Source organism: Rhinatrema bivittatum, chromosome 1 (genome assembly GCF_901001135.1).
Source record: "Rhinatrema bivittatum chromosome 1, aRhiBiv1.1, whole genome shotgun sequence".
NCBI classification, from domain to species: domain Eukaryota; kingdom Metazoa; phylum Chordata; class Amphibia; order Gymnophiona; family Rhinatrematidae; genus Rhinatrema; species Rhinatrema bivittatum.
In genome coordinates, this window is record NC_042615.1 from 680,925,288 (window position 1) to 680,940,839 (window position 15,552).

The following is a 15,552-nucleotide window of genomic DNA, read 5'->3' on the forward strand; positions in this document are numbered from 1 at the left end:
ATTGAAAAAAAAAAAAAAAAGGATAAGGAATAGCAGTATTGTAAAATTACAAATCACTTACCGCTGGGGCTGGTGAATCAGAGAGAAATATATTTTTCAAGAAACCCCACCTTTAATTTTATACATACTTTGATTTCAAAATAAGCAAAAAGCACACTATAGCAACACTACAATACAGCTGAACATATTCTCAGCTGTTACACACAGACATCAGGGGTGTGTAGGATTACTAAGCGAGACCAGCAGTTATCTAAGAAAAACGTCCTGTACTTCTGGGCTGGCATGACTCTCCGCAATGTTTTAGTTAGCGGTGAGAATCCATTACCGATAAGGGCACATGACTAGCACTGCAGCAGTAACGAGGCTCTGGTACTGGGCATACAGCAACTCCTCCGTTTCTTCCCACTAATGTGCCCCTCTTTAGTCTTGTTTCTCAGCTTCATTATTTATTTTTTAATGGCCTGCTTTTTGGCTTCCAGTTCAACCGGAACTGCATGAGCCATCATTCGTGATTAACCTGGGGTTTTTTTTTTCCTGTTTTTTAATCCCAAACCCATCTTCGTCATTGCAATGACCGTCCTTGGCTAAGGGCCATAGAAAAATAAACGTAAGTGTGGCTCTTTCCTGAAGCCAGTACATGCACAGCCCGAGTCTGGTCAGCAGATGTCAACATTGAGCGATGGCCAACATTCACTCCCTTCAGGCTCTGTGACCGCTGCCTTCACAGCATCCCCAGGAAGAAGGTGTGTATGTATGTGTATGTGTATGTGGGGGGGGGGTCCTGTGACTCAAAGCTCCTGCACATTGCCAATGCTGAACCACTGGGCCAGCCCAGTACATTTTATTTCTTATAATTTTGCACTTTTTGTAATAAATTGTATGTGACTTTAACACACTCCAGTTTCTAAATTCCCCTTCCGGGAATCTAGTCTTCAGCTGTTTCCATATTTCATTTACATATTAAAAGGGCAATGGTTAAATCTGCCTGCATTAGTGTAAATTCCACAGGTACTTTTACCCCTCAGGCTTGCACCAATAATTAAAACAAGTCTGCACAAGCTTTTGCTTTGATTATTGTTCCCAGAAAAATTCAAGGCTTTTTCCTGCTTTCTCTGCACTGTTTAATTGGAAACTATGTGGGGTAATGTTTGAATAATCAAACCCAGCCACACGTATAGTTCCTCCCTCCGCATCTGGGAACTCCTCCAAAATTCAGTGGTAAAAGCAGGTGCATTGTTGAACAACACAGATTACTTGTACCTGCAGACAGGTTAGTAATATTCAAGTCTCCCACCTCCATGGATAAAATCATTTTTATCCGTGGAAAGGGCTTTGAATATTGCACTCTATGTGTGCCAGTGCAATTTCTGCAAGGGTTTTTCATAAGTCAACCCAACTCTGCACTGCACTCAGGGAAGTGGACAAGTAGAAGGACTTTCAGCAACTTTAAGCCCTAATATCACTTCAAGCACTGAATAAAAATCAGATCAAAAATGAGAATTTTTAATGGTTTTGCTTATTTTAGCTGCCATATGTACTATCCAAAATCTTTTGTTTTGGTAATACTGCTGCTTCTCAGACAGAAAATTAGCAAATGTTGCTTACCTGTAACAGGTGTTCTCACAGGACAGCAGGATGTTAGTCCTCACATATGGGTGACGTCAGTGGACGGAGCCCTGCTACGGAAAACTTTTCTGTCAAAGTTTCTATAAAGCTTTGACAGACACTGGCACACTGAGTGCACTGAGCATGCTCAGCCTGCAATTATCCCTGTGGACCACAGGTGTCTCCCCTCAGTCTCGTCTTAAAGCAAAAAGCGCAAGCGAAACTAAAATAATGAAACGTATACAGACCCAACTCCGCGGGGTGGCGGGTGGGTTTCGTGAGGACTAACATCCTGCTGTCCTGTGAGAACACCTGTTACAGGTAAGCAACACTTGCTTTCTCACAGGACAAGCAGGATGGTAGTCCTCACATATGGGTGAGTACCGAGCTGAGGATGCCCGAGAGTGCACCAAATGCACCCAAGATGCGCAAAAGGCGCAACGACAGGGGTGGAATTTGGTAAGGAGGGAATCCTGAAACCCTTAACGGGTTGGTGGAAGGATGTTGGGTAGTTAAACCGAAAAGAAGAGGAGTAGACAGACTGGCCAAACATGGAAGCATGCCGGCCAGTCTTATCTAAGCGATAATGGGCTGCGAAGGTATGGAGAGAGCTCCAGGTCGCAGCTTTACAAATATGTACAAGCGGCACCGGCCGAAGGTGAGTTATTGAGGCTGGTACGGCCCTAACAGAGTGTGGTTACACACGGTGTTGTAGTGAAATGCCTGCTTGTTAGTAGGAAAAAGAGATACAGACCGTCAATTAGGAGGAATAGGTCTGTTGGCCCGCTGGAACTCGCAGCTTGGCTTTTGCCACAGGAGGAAAGTTGTAATTCCTATGGAGTGTAGTGCAGTCTGGATAGAATGCAAGTGCATTTTTACAGTCCAAGGAGTGGAAAACCCTCTCGCTTTGGTGAGAGAGAGGTGTTGGGGAAAAAGTGGGCAGAGTATATTCTGAGTAAGGTGAGATTTTGCGTCTACCTTAAGAAGGATATGAAGTTGAATACGTAAAACCACTCGGTCACGGAGGAACGGAGGGTCGGGTGAGTATGTAACAAGGTGTGGAACTCACTGACCCTGTTTGCAGAAGTGATGACTACGAGGGAAAGAAATTCCCTTTGCAGATTGTTAAGGGAGAGGAATGGCAAGGCTCGAATGGGGAACGCACGAGTCTTGTAAGCACTAATATATAGGCCCCATTCCGTAACCAGTAAAAATAGAGGCGGCTTAATCAGTGGATAATCCATGGTAAGCTGACTCGGAAGGGGTTGAACCGTTAATCGGGTACCCCCACTCCCAAGTTGTACGCCAATTGGAACCGAGGCGTACCCATGTGGAGGATGTCTGGGGAGCAGAATCTGAGGGAGTAATAGAAAAGAGTGGTGTAGAAAAAAGGGGGGTAAACCCCCCCCCTTTTTTTTTTATATGCGATATGTGGTAAATCATGCCATTTTGAATGGTAAGATTTATGTGTAGAAGGTTTTTGAGATGCTACCAGTACCTGAGAACATCAGTGAGTCCATGATATGAGACTGACCTGTGAGAAGGCGAATTGGTTACTGGTGTGATAGATGGAGAAGTATGGGAAAACATACTGATCTTGGCCAGGACGTGGGTCTGAGAACAGTGAACCCCGTCCCGATGCAGCATAATAAGGGTGCTGGCTATGAGAGGCATCGAAAGAGACACATATAAGAGGCCTTTGTTGCAGCAAAGGTGTCCATGGGAACGCATTGGAGACATGTATAGGGAGTAGAATCTGTCCACCGTATGGTTTGATTCAGACGCAGAGGGCAAGTTCGGTTGACCTCAGCGCTAGAAGATTTTCCTCGCTACACATATAATCCGAGACCATCTGAGAGGACAGAAACTTATGTGGAGAAGGTCTGCTAGTGCATTCAGTAAGTCTGTTAGATAAGTGGCCCGGGGATGCATGGAGTGAGCAAGAGCCAAGAGTAGAGCTGCGCAGCTTCCTAGCAGAGCAACTAAGAGGTTGTGAGTGCTTGTGTGTTGGAAATACCACATTGTCACTATGCTGTCTGTCTGTATGCACAAAGATTTGTTGCATAGACAGTATTGTAAGGCATAAAGGCATAATTTATGGCTCGAAGCTCCAGGAAGTTGATGTGAAACTCTGCAAGGACCGGAATAGACGCATATTGGGGTGAGAAGATGTTAGTGCGAACTCTGCAACCCTGAGTAAATGCGAGCATGAGCAGGACCAGTCTAGGTTTTGGTTCTAGATCTGCAATATGGATCAGGGACGAAAGCGGTTGAACAGCTTAGGTCCACTGATAATTGAATTTCACTGAATCTTACTCATAGCAAATTTTGGACCTATGAGCAAGTGCATGGTGAAAAAATGCCGTGGCCCAACAATGAAAGAATTGAGGGGCTGAGGTTATGATGTATGCGCGCAGAGACATATAGGAATTTGTCAGAATGTCTGCGCGGTTGTTGGACAGGAAGTTCGTTGTGACTGTGGTGTCCAGAAGTGTGCTATATGGGATTTATGGTAACAGCATATGATAACAGCAATCCCAGGTAGTAGATTTATAGTGAGCCATGAAGAAGATAGAGCTCCTTGCTTGGATTGACTGTTGTTATGCAGCTGTCCATGCAACGAAAAGAGTGAATGATGTTTTACTCCATAGAGAAACAGCAGTCACTGCTAGTGATTTAATGAAATACCCAAGTTGCCGAAGCTGGTGCAACCGGCAGAGCTTGGGATGGTAATACTGTTGACTCACCAAGAAGCACATAGAAAGATTAGAGGAGAGAGGCAACCTACTTACTGCGGTATGGAAGCATGGTGATGAGAGATACCATTTTACCTGCGCCTTCTGAAGAAAGTTAATATTTCTGAGGTCCAGGATGGGCGGAAAGTAACTACTTTCTGTTGAAAGAAAGAATAGTGAAATTAAAACTCCACCCCCCCCCCCGCACTTTGTAGCATCCGGGGAACTGTACCCTGAACCTTGGTACAAAGTGGGGTGGCCGCTCCGATATCCAGCAAGTTGAGAGACCAGGTGGTGTCCAACTGGCGGGGCTGACGTAATCTGGATATCATGTAATCTCCCATGGGAGCGTGAGTGGTAAAAGTCTTACCTGCATTTCTGTGTGCTATACAAGAAAACGTCGAGACCTGTCGCCAGGTCTCAAGGTGGACTTGCAATTGAGAGTGTTTGCTGAATCTTGTGTTTAGCAGATCAGCAAATGCATCTGGAATTTCGGTCCTTAATTAGGAACCAGAAATCAGAGTATTAATCAGTACAGAGTCTCAATGCTGACAACGGGGGAATGTCCTGATGTAATCCCAAATGATTGATAGAGGTTCTCTTGGTATTGTGTCCGACATAGCTGGCAATAGCGATATGTGACACTAATATGGTTCTTGGAAGACCAGATGACCTAGAACCTTTCGAACCATATGGCTCGATTTAGAGAACAGGTCTCAATGGGATTGTCGTTGAAGTGGGATTAGAGTAGAGTACTTACCATCCGTCGTGGATCGCAGAAGGACGAGCCGGTGAAGATTGATGGCTCCGTGGATTTCAGGAGTCATCAAGGGATAGCCTGAAGGACGTAAACGTCCGACTCAACTCTGTAACTTGGTATGGTAGCGCAGGTACAGAGGAGACAGGCTGAACATGTCTGGCGCTACCACAGTAATTTGTGGAGGTTCAGAACCCCGCACCGCTGTCGGTTGGGAATGCCTCGGGTACAGGGGAGCCATTATGACTCATGAACCTGGCCCTCTTTGCAGAGGCTCGAATTATCGTGACACCAGTGCAGAATTCCTCGGAACTCGGTCCGGTTATTCTGGAGCTATTGATGGCATCGACCGAGGCGTCGATATAATCGACATGGGCATCAATGGCATCGACCCAGGCGTCGATGGCATCGATGGAATCAACCCGGGCATCAATGGCACCGACACCAAGGTGTGTATCGATGGCATCCGCCCGGGCGTCGATATAATCGACATGGGCATCGACATAGGCATCAATGGCATCGACCCAGGCGTCGATGGCATCGATGGAATCAACCCGGGCATCAATGGCACCGACACCAAGGTGTGCATCGATGGCATCCGCCCGGGCATCGATGACACCGATGGAAAAATCAGCGCCATGGATGAAAACATTGATGGCACTGAAAGAATCGATGCGGTGATTGATGGCATCGATGGACCGCGGGGAGAGGGGTGTCGATGGTGTCGAAAAAGGCAGGACGGCCTGGTAGGGGGTACTGACGGTAGCGATGGGGGCACCGACTGCACGAAGGTACCGAGGTATGAATTCGACAGAGGCCCTGGTGGCAACGGTAACCATGGAAGTCCCTATCCCACTAGCGCTAATAACCAGGCAGAGGGTCACGGGATGACACTCACAGGCTATGTGGAGCTAACTGTGAAAACATAGGGAGAGGGAAGGCCCCAATTCGGTTGGTAGGCTGAGGAAACCGTAGTGAGGTAACAGGAACCGACCGAAAAACAGGGCATAGTACTCACCGAGCGTCGATTAAATGTACGCAAAGGGAGACCCGCACAGGGAAAAAGCATTTGTGAAGTAAAAGTTTAAGTGTTTCCGTGAGGAAAAATTATGAGAATTTCTCACAGAGCTCCTAACCGCTATGCTTACTGCAGAGAGGAAAAAAGAAGACTGAGGGGAGACACCTGTGGTCACAGGGATAATTGCAGGTTGAGCATGCTCCATGCACTCAGTGTGCCAGCGTCAGTCAAAGCTTTATAGAAACTTTGACAGAAAAGTTTTCCGTAGCAGGGCACCATCCACTGACATCACCCAATTGTGAGGACTACCATCCTGCTTGTCCTGTGAGAAAGCAGGAAATAAACTAAACCCAGCTCTTCTCCTCACTTGGATGCTCTCTGACCCCTGACAGGGCCAATCACAAAACAGCACATTAAAGTCAAAACATAGTGGTTATTGATTGATGAGAACTTCTTGGCTGATCCAGTCTGTCCAGTTGCCTCTGCCTACTGGATCACCTTCATCTCCAGCCATTTCTCTCTCATGTTTTTAGCGTCGCCCTCTATATCTGTTTTGGGATGTCAACTGGCAACAAGCAAACGCAGAACGGAGTTGCAAAGGTTAGTGAATCCTGGAGTCCTCGAGAAGCCCTGCATCTGCTCAGACTGCAAGGCCTCCAGAAAGATTAAACCTTAGGACCACACTTCATGGCTTAATATCGTCAACCAGTTGCTCTCAACCCACTCAGATTCTGAAGAGTGGGGTTTTTGCGAGTTAAGAGAGCGAGACCTCGAAAACCTACTACAGAGATGGATGATGTGGTCAGCAGGGTGATTGCTTTTGTATGAGAATGCCATACTCACAACATGCTTGTGCCCAGAGCTATTTCAGTCAGATTTTTAATACGTGGGTGGCCAATCTCTCCCCCAGCATTATTAGCACCTTGTAATTTGAGAAGTCCGATACCTTTATTCATGCAAAAGAAAACAAGTGTTTCTCTTCATATTTTACTAACTGCACAGAGTAAAAATGGTCATCCAGCCCTTCATCTTTCAAAAGTTTTTATTTCTAATTTGCAAAAGCAGGTAACACAATATTGGAAGTATACATAAAAAAAAAAGACTGAAAATATTTATTTCATTTTTTGTTTCTTATTAGCAAACCTCTGGTACATTGTAAATTCTTCCAAGAAGATTCGCACAGATAAAATATTTATTTTATTTATTTATTTATTTAACAGTTTTTTATACCGACCTTCATAGTAGATAACCATATCGGATCGGTTTACATTTTAACAAAGGGTAAACTGAGGTAACAATTCTGGTAAATAATAGATAACAAAGGAAAAGGAATACCCAATTACACATACAATTTGGTGAGTCACCAAATACAGAATAAAGGGACCATAAAATATACACAGAAATCCACAGACAAACCGAACTGGAAATCACAACAAGTTAGACTGTATGTAATGCAGCAATGGAAAAACAGAAAATACCATCATTCTTCATAAAACATCAAACAATAAAATCAAGAACTATAAAACATCACAATAGGAAAATCATACTAAAAATATATATTTCAAAACTGCTGATGAATAGAATCTCCAGTAATTTAACTCATTTCAAATTTTTGAAAACTTCCCAAACACCAATAAAATATTTCAAAAACAGCAGACATCAAATAATATTCAATAATTATTTATTTATTTTATTTATAGTTTTTTATATACCGTGGCACGTAATGCACATCACCTCGGTTTACAGCAAACAGTAATTCAGCCAAAGGCTTTACAATGAACATAGGTGGAAAAAAGCAACGTGCTAAAATTAACAGAAAACTAGGAGTATACATATCAAATACATATGTGTAACAATATTAACAAAAGGGAATTATTTGAAAGGAAAAGAGGGTAAGGGAGAGGGGGAAACATAGTGGGGGGGGGGGGGAAGGGAGTCAGTAAGGGAGGAAGGGGAGTCAGAGGGGAAAGGGAAAGGCAAGGTAGAATAGAGGAATCAGGAGCAGGTTGAGAAGCGAAGTATGTAATTGCATGATTCTCATCCTTCAAAGAAAGGCTTTTCTAAACAGCCATGTTTTTAGGTTCTGTTTGAATTTTCGGTGGCAGGGCTCTTGGCGCAGATCAGCGGGCATACTGTTCCACATTTTGGTTCCTGCTATTATGAAAGAATGTTTTTTAGTGGATGTAAGTTTGGTTAGTTTAGGAGAATGGATTGGTAGTCTGGCCTGATGTTGGGATCTGCTTGGATGGTTTGTTTTTTTGAAATACAGGTGCTCAGGAAACCATTGCATGTTTTGGTTATAGATTGCCTTATGAATCAGAGTAATCGATTTGTAAATGATCCTGGATGCTACGGGTAGCCAGTGAAGTGATTGAAGTACAGGAGTGATGTGATCATGACAGTGTGTGTTGTTGATGATGCGTGCCGCTGCATTTTGAAGCATTTGTAATGGTTGCAACGTGTTTTTAAGTAGGCCTAATAGCAAAGCGTTGCAGTAGTCAAGTTTTGATAGAATTGTAGCTTGTAGTACTGTGCGGAAGTCATATAGGTGTAACAGAGGTCTGATACGCTTTAGTGTGTTAAGCTTCCAAAATCCGTTTTTAACAGTGTCAGCGATGAATTTTTTAAAGGTAAAATTGTTGTCTAAGATAACGCCAAGGCTGCGGACTTGTTGTGCAGCCGGAGGGTAGCCTTGGGGTAGGACTGTTGTGTTCAGTGAGGAGTTGTTTGCAGGAGATATGAAGAGAAGTTCAGTCTTGTTAGTATTGATAACTAGAAAGTTGTCGGTGAGAAGTTTTTTTATTTCAGTGAGGGTTGCATTCCAAGTGTTCAGAGCATTTGAAAGAGAGTTTTTTATAGGTATGAGAATCTGCACATCATCTGCGTAGATAAAGTGTTGGAAACCCAGTTTTGATAGAAGGCGGCATAGTGGAGAACATGGTTCTCCATACCTGAGAACTTTTAATTCCAGTCACCTTGAGATGGTCATGAATTAGTTGTTCTCTAGCACACATCACCTTTATATGCTCACTCATGCATATACACAGTCCCCCTCTCTCACTGATGTGCTTGCTTGCTCTGACACAGATGCTTACTGACACACATGCTCTCACTCTCACTCACGGCCTTATGCATGCTTTCACACACATGCTGACTCATTCACTCTCCCTCACACACATGCTCACTGACACACTCGCCCTGTCACACTCAGACATGTTCAGTGGCACACAAACTTTGACTCATCCGTCTAGTCATGCTCATACACATGCTCAGACTTATGCACACTCACACATGCTGTCATTCTCTCCCTTGCACGCTAACGCTCACACATGCTGACGTACACACCCTCACTGCCTCATACATTCAGATATGCTCACTTATGTTTGCTTTTCTCCCCCTCTGTCTGTGAATAAGCAAAAAAAGATTGGTGGTCAGGGAAAATCCAGGCAGGGCCCAAGAGAGGAGGGTATGAGTGGGCTTTAGAGTAGTGCTTCTCAACCTTTTTTCTGTCAGGACACACCTGACACACTGAACACATGACCATCATAGGGCTAAATGTAAAAGTACAGTTTGCATCCACAGGAACCCCCCTGACCCACAATTATGGATGTAAAGCAGAATTATGACATTCCCCATACAACTCACCTTACAAAAAATATATTCTGGTTCTAGTGTAATTTCAGTAACAGCAACACAAACTCCAACTTCCAGGCTCAATAGCCCTACTTATGAAAAGACAGCAGTTTATCACTAATGCATGTCCTCTTGAGAAAATATAACAAATAAGACTGATACAGTAAAATACCTCACCTTGGTCACATACACAGAACTGACCTAACATACTCCCAGGATTTGCAGTAATGCACATAAACTAATCCGCACACAGTTACACCTGTATTATGGAATACACTCAAACAGTAACAACCCTACTTATGAAACGACAACACTACAAATATTAAATCAGGCCCTAACCACCAATACACCTCCTATTAGGAAAACAGAATTAGCCAAGCAGCTATAGATCCCAACGCAGAAATAATTGTATAACTATACTAATAAGCAGAATAAATGTTTCACAACTATGAACAGAATAATATCCAACAATTAAAAACTCATAAAAATTATTTAAAATTTCTCCAAACACCAATAAAATATTTCAAAACAGCAGACACATCACATAATATTCAGTAATTAAAATGGCAGTCAATCAAGAAAAATAAACTTAAAAAGCCACCTTTACTTACCCCCTCCAGCAGCTCTCCTACTCCTCTTCCATGCAGGCCGTAGCACACACCAGAAGCAGCAGTAGTGGATGCAGCTCTGTACTCATAGTTCTCTTCTTTAGGGCCCATGACCAGTCTCTCTGTCTCTCATACACATACATACCAGTCACACCCCATTGACAAGTTTCTGTCTCTCACACACCAATCATCTCCCGACCAGTCTTTCTCTTACATACACACCAGTCACCTTCCCGATCAGTCTCTCTTTCTCATGAGCACACACACACAGGCTTCCCACTTCCATGTTCTATCTTACATATACAGGCTTCTCACTCCCATGCTGTGTCTCACACACACCCAGGTTACTTACTCGTATGATAGCTCTCGCCACATGCACAGACTTCTCATTCCCATAATCACTTTCTTTCTCTCACACACACACATACCAGTTTCTGTCTCTCACACACCAATCATCTCCTGACCAGTTTTTCGCTTACACACACACTCCAGTCATCTCCTTGACGAGTCACTACCATTGTCTCTCCTATATACACACACACACACACACACATTTTTATTTATTTTATTTATTTAACATTTTTCTATACCGACCTTCATGGTTAAATACCATATCAGGTCGGTTTACATCGAACAGGGGTAAATAACTAAGGTAAAGGAAAACAAAGTTACATTAAACGAGGAACGTGAACTTGGAAGCTTAGGTAGCTGGAAGAAAAAGATTAAGTTAAGTTAGAGGGAGACATAACAAATTCCAGACTAGAGTTAGTCCAGACTAGAGTTAGTCCACATGTTAGAGTCGGTATCCATGCCGTCCAGGTAATCAGAGGAGGGGAGGTTCCATAGTTTGTGAGTAGATACCGCCTAATGTGTGTCCCAGGGTTCTGGGAAGGCTTGGCGGAACAGCCACGTTTTGAGTTTTTTCTTAAAAGTTAGCAGGCAAGGTTCCAGCCTGAGTTCTGCAGGGAGGTTGTTCCAGATAGCTGGGCCTGCTGTTGAAAATGCTCGGTCCCTAGATGCGATGAGTCGCGTGGCTTTGGTTGGCGGGGCTTGTAGCGTTCCTTTGGATATTTCTCTCATTGGTCTGTTAGATGTATGGAGTTTTAACGGAATTTCAAGGTCGAGATAAAGGAGATTGTGGATGGATTTGTGTATTAATGTTAAAGATTTGTGTAGGACTCTGTGGTTGACTGGTAACCAGTGTAGGTTTCGGAGGATGGGTGTAATATGATCTCTCCGGTTGGTGCTGGTCAGGATCACCTCTCTGACCAGTTTCTCTCAATCACACGCATGCTCTCTCTCACACACTTTACATAGATGATCTCAATCAAATGTTTTCACTCACAGTTACACATGCACACTCTCAATGACACATACATTCTCTCACTTACAGACAAGCTGGCTGTCTCTCTCTCATTTCCTGCCCCTCCCCCCCGAGCACAAACGGTAGCTGCAGCAGCCTCCTCCTCTAGTCCCCGCATGCCAAGAAAGAAGATTCCTATCGGCCACAGGAGGCTAATTCTGCTGTCTCCTGTGCCGATTTCTGGCTGCTTCTGATTTTGCTTGGGGCCGCCTCTGCCGTCGCTATTTTTTCATGTGGCATGGCTTTCTTCTTCCCGCCCCCCCACTGCACGTCACTTCCTGTTTTGGGGCAGGTGTGGGAAGAAGAAAAGGCCCAGCCGCAGTTGCCAACCTCCACCTACTCTGCTGTCGTTCCCATGAAACCGGGGCTGGTGCTGCGGCGAAAATACAAAAGCAGCACTTAGGCGGATGGCTGTGGCTGGTGGCCGCGAGCAACACCTGTCACGTGATTGGGGTGACCGGCCCACTGGGGCATGCCTGAAGCCCCGATAGGCCAATCCGCCCCGGTCCCCCACCCAGCAAATACACCATGTGCTTCTTAATGGGTCCACCTGAAAGTCAGTACTGCAGTTGCCTCCCTCTCATATTTAGTCAATAATAAAGAATGATAACTGTGGACTTTTTAAAGATAACTAATCCCCCCTCTCTAAAGATCGCTTTCAATATAGCTCAGTCTTGACATACACGTACACGCACATAGAGATACACATTTATATATGAACATTTCTTTTAGTGTTTCATTTCTTTTTCTATGGCCTCTCTGAATTCACTGCTTCGTGGCTCCAGCAAATCAAAGTAAACCCTACTTTTATCAAACTTTTCTCTGATGAACAACAGGTCTTCCAAGGAGTACACGTCATCTTTTCCCGTCCAGATCGTCAGGCTGTACCTGCAGTAACAGACAGTGACACGTTACTATCCTTTATTCTTAGGAAGAAGAGCACCACCACCAGCAAAGACGCACAGTTTCAGGCAGCTGCTAAAAATAGCCACAACTCAACGCATCTTAAATCTGCAGTGCAACAAACACCTTTACTGAAAATTAGTCACTGTCGCTTTATTACGCTGCAGACTGAAAATAAAGCTGGTCTCATGACACTGACGCAGATCTATGCGCTTGGCAGATGTGTCCTGCTTCATAACTTGTTGCAGTGCCTGGGGTGTCTTCATGTACCAGGCTGCAAGGCACAATCCTGAAATTGGGACACCTTTTTTTCTGTTCCAAATAAGACAAAAAAAACCCTCCTCAGAGTTCCACTTTGCCCTGGTATGTACTGCAGGGTTGTCGCATAGCTTTGCTTGTCTGTACCAATGCACACAAAAATGATTTTCATAATAGTACTTTGTGACATATACACTCTGACTGCCAACAGGAGGCCTCTCTTGAACTCAAACAGTGTGCGTTCTAAACTAGTGGAACTTAACATCCCTTTTACACTAATGGGGTGATGATGCCACAAACAATTAGATCTGGCACTTGGAATGCTCACAATCTAATCAAGTTCCAGATCTGCAGGCACTAATGGTGGAAGCAGAATTGCACCTTTGTGCAATTACAGAGACACACAGTTCTGAGAGTCTCATGAACGGGATACAGCCAGACCAGGCTGTTAAGGAAGGACAGAGATGACAGAAAAGGGGGGAGGAATTGCTCCTTATGTCAACATCATCATCCAAGCAACTAAAATGCAACTGGTTTGGGGATAGGAAGAAACACTGTGGATGGTCTTAAAACAAATACAATGGCACTCCCATTTACACTGGAGTGCTCCTCAGTCCTCTGACTCAGACAGAAGAACTGGATAGAGATCTGGCTGAAGACATCCATAAAAAGCGGGGAAAAAAGAGCGAGGTGTCTGAGATTTTTATCTATTAGACCTGCTGTAGAATCTGCTCAGATGACGATGGAACCCAGGAGAGGAAGGGGGATACTGGACTTGGCATTCACAAATGGAGACAGTATCTCTTATGTCTGGGTAAGCACCCATTTGAGCGCCAGTGATCATCAGATGGCACGGTTTGATATAGCAGCTGAGACGGAGAGAAGACATATGAAGACCAAAGTCCTGGATTTCAGAAATAGTGATTTTGGTAAAAGGGGTTAAATATCTTGAGGAGAAGCCAGAAGACTGGAAGAAGATGGGCGAAGTGTAACTATGGGCCAGATTAAAAGGAACTATAATAAAGGCAACAGATCTTTATGTAAAAAATGTAAATAAGAGGAAAAGGAAACTGGCATTGTTCACTGAAAAGGTGGCTGAAAAAATAAAAGCAAAAAGAGCAGCATTCAAAAATTACAAAGGAACTCAAAAAGAGAAACACAGGGAAGAATGAAATACCGGTGAAGTTGAAAGATGAGGAGAGAGATGAAGAGAGCAAAAGGTCATGTGAAAGAAAGGATTGCCAAAGAAGCTAAGCCAGGTGACAACATTTTTCAGCTACCTCAGAGAAAGGAGGAAGGTCAGAGGTGATATTGTAAGACTGAAAAGGAGACAAGGAGCAACGTGTGGAGCAAGACCTGGAAATAACAGAAAATATTAAACAAATACTTCAGTTTGGTGTTCATTAAAGAAGTCCAGCAAAAAAAAAAAAAAGGGATAGATAAAGGCTGTCCTTGAAAAATAAAAATTGCAGGCAAAGATTTAGCTTATTTAGATAATATTTAATGTAGATAACACCAACGCCAATAATAATTTGTTCCCCAGTACCGTCTGTGTTTTGTGAAGAGCTTCATCTGGAGGGACAACACAATTATTTAAATATAAAAGATAAATAAAAGATGGTTTCAAATGACAGCACAAAAAAAAAAAAAAAGACCACAGACAAAAAAAACAAAACAAACAAAATGTAAAGACCTACCAGAATCAGCAGTGCAAACATTTCTTATGGCAAATGACTAAATGGCAGCCACAGAAAGCTTTGTAATAAAATCTCAAAAAACATGCCAAAAGAAGAGAGCGCCAATCCACAGCAGAGAGAAAAAATGTCAATCATTAAATCAAATGATCTGGAGCAGCCAGAGTCGGGTCTCAAGAGTCATCACAGAGGGGCGGACTAGAATGAATGGAATCACATGATCAACAGGAACCAATGAAAGGCCCAACATCAGGGGATTTAAATCGGGAACGAAAAAGACAATACAAAGCTTAAAAAAATTATGAGAAAAATAAAATCAGAACTGCACAGCAAATACAAACAGAGCAGCAGTTAGAAGGCATGGGGGGGGGGGGGGAGTAATCTGCATGGAGCAGCAGTTACTATCCTTAACTTGCTGTGCAGACTGGATGGATCTTTGGGGGGTTTTTTTTATCTGCTGTCGTATACTATGTTACTATAAGATCTTGGGATTTCCATTTCAGTTTTTGTTTGCATGTTGGTTTCAAATTTGTGGGCACTTATTTTATATTTGGTCAGGGTCCGCGTGACACAGGTGAGGTACTCTGCTGGTGTGTAGAGTCTGTGCCAGAATATACAGTAGTCTGGTTTGTTTTGTTTTTCTAGCGTGAGACATTGCCATTTTAGGGCCTGGTGTAGTATTTGCACTGCTGCCTTTTTATGGTAGAGTTACTACTGTTTGAGTCTGGTAGTTAGTGTGTTATGGTATTGCAGGTTTGCTTTATTATTATTTTACAGGATTGTTCTCCAAGAGGGGAAGAGGGAGCTGCTAATTGTGATTAAGTTGCTTAGTTATCAAAATTTCAGAAGAGGGAGTGCATGAGCTTATAGGCCCATGCCCCAGATCTTTTAAATACCTAGCAATGCTTCTGCCCCTACCTCTTCCCTCCCTAAAACCTCTTTATCCTTACCTATTAGTCTTTCCCTTCTCTTTCTCTC

At 43.5% G+C, this 15,552-nt stretch overlaps 1 protein-coding gene across 2 annotated transcripts in view; it reads right to left on the reverse strand.

Annotated features, from left to right (window-relative positions):
- Positions 1-12,405: 12,405 nt before the first annotated feature.
- The window catches only part of FAM151B (family with sequence similarity 151 member B), a 106,208-nt gene continuing 103,061 nt past the window's right edge, over positions 12,406-15,552 (reverse strand). For both annotated transcript variants that reach the window (XM_029574238.1, XM_029574246.1), the window contains one exon: positions 12,406-12,607. In XM_029574238.1, the coding sequence (XP_029430098.1) occupies positions 12,448-12,607 (160 nt within the window). In that variant the 3' untranslated portion in view covers positions 12,406-12,447. The remainder of the gene's footprint in view (positions 12,608-15,552) is intronic.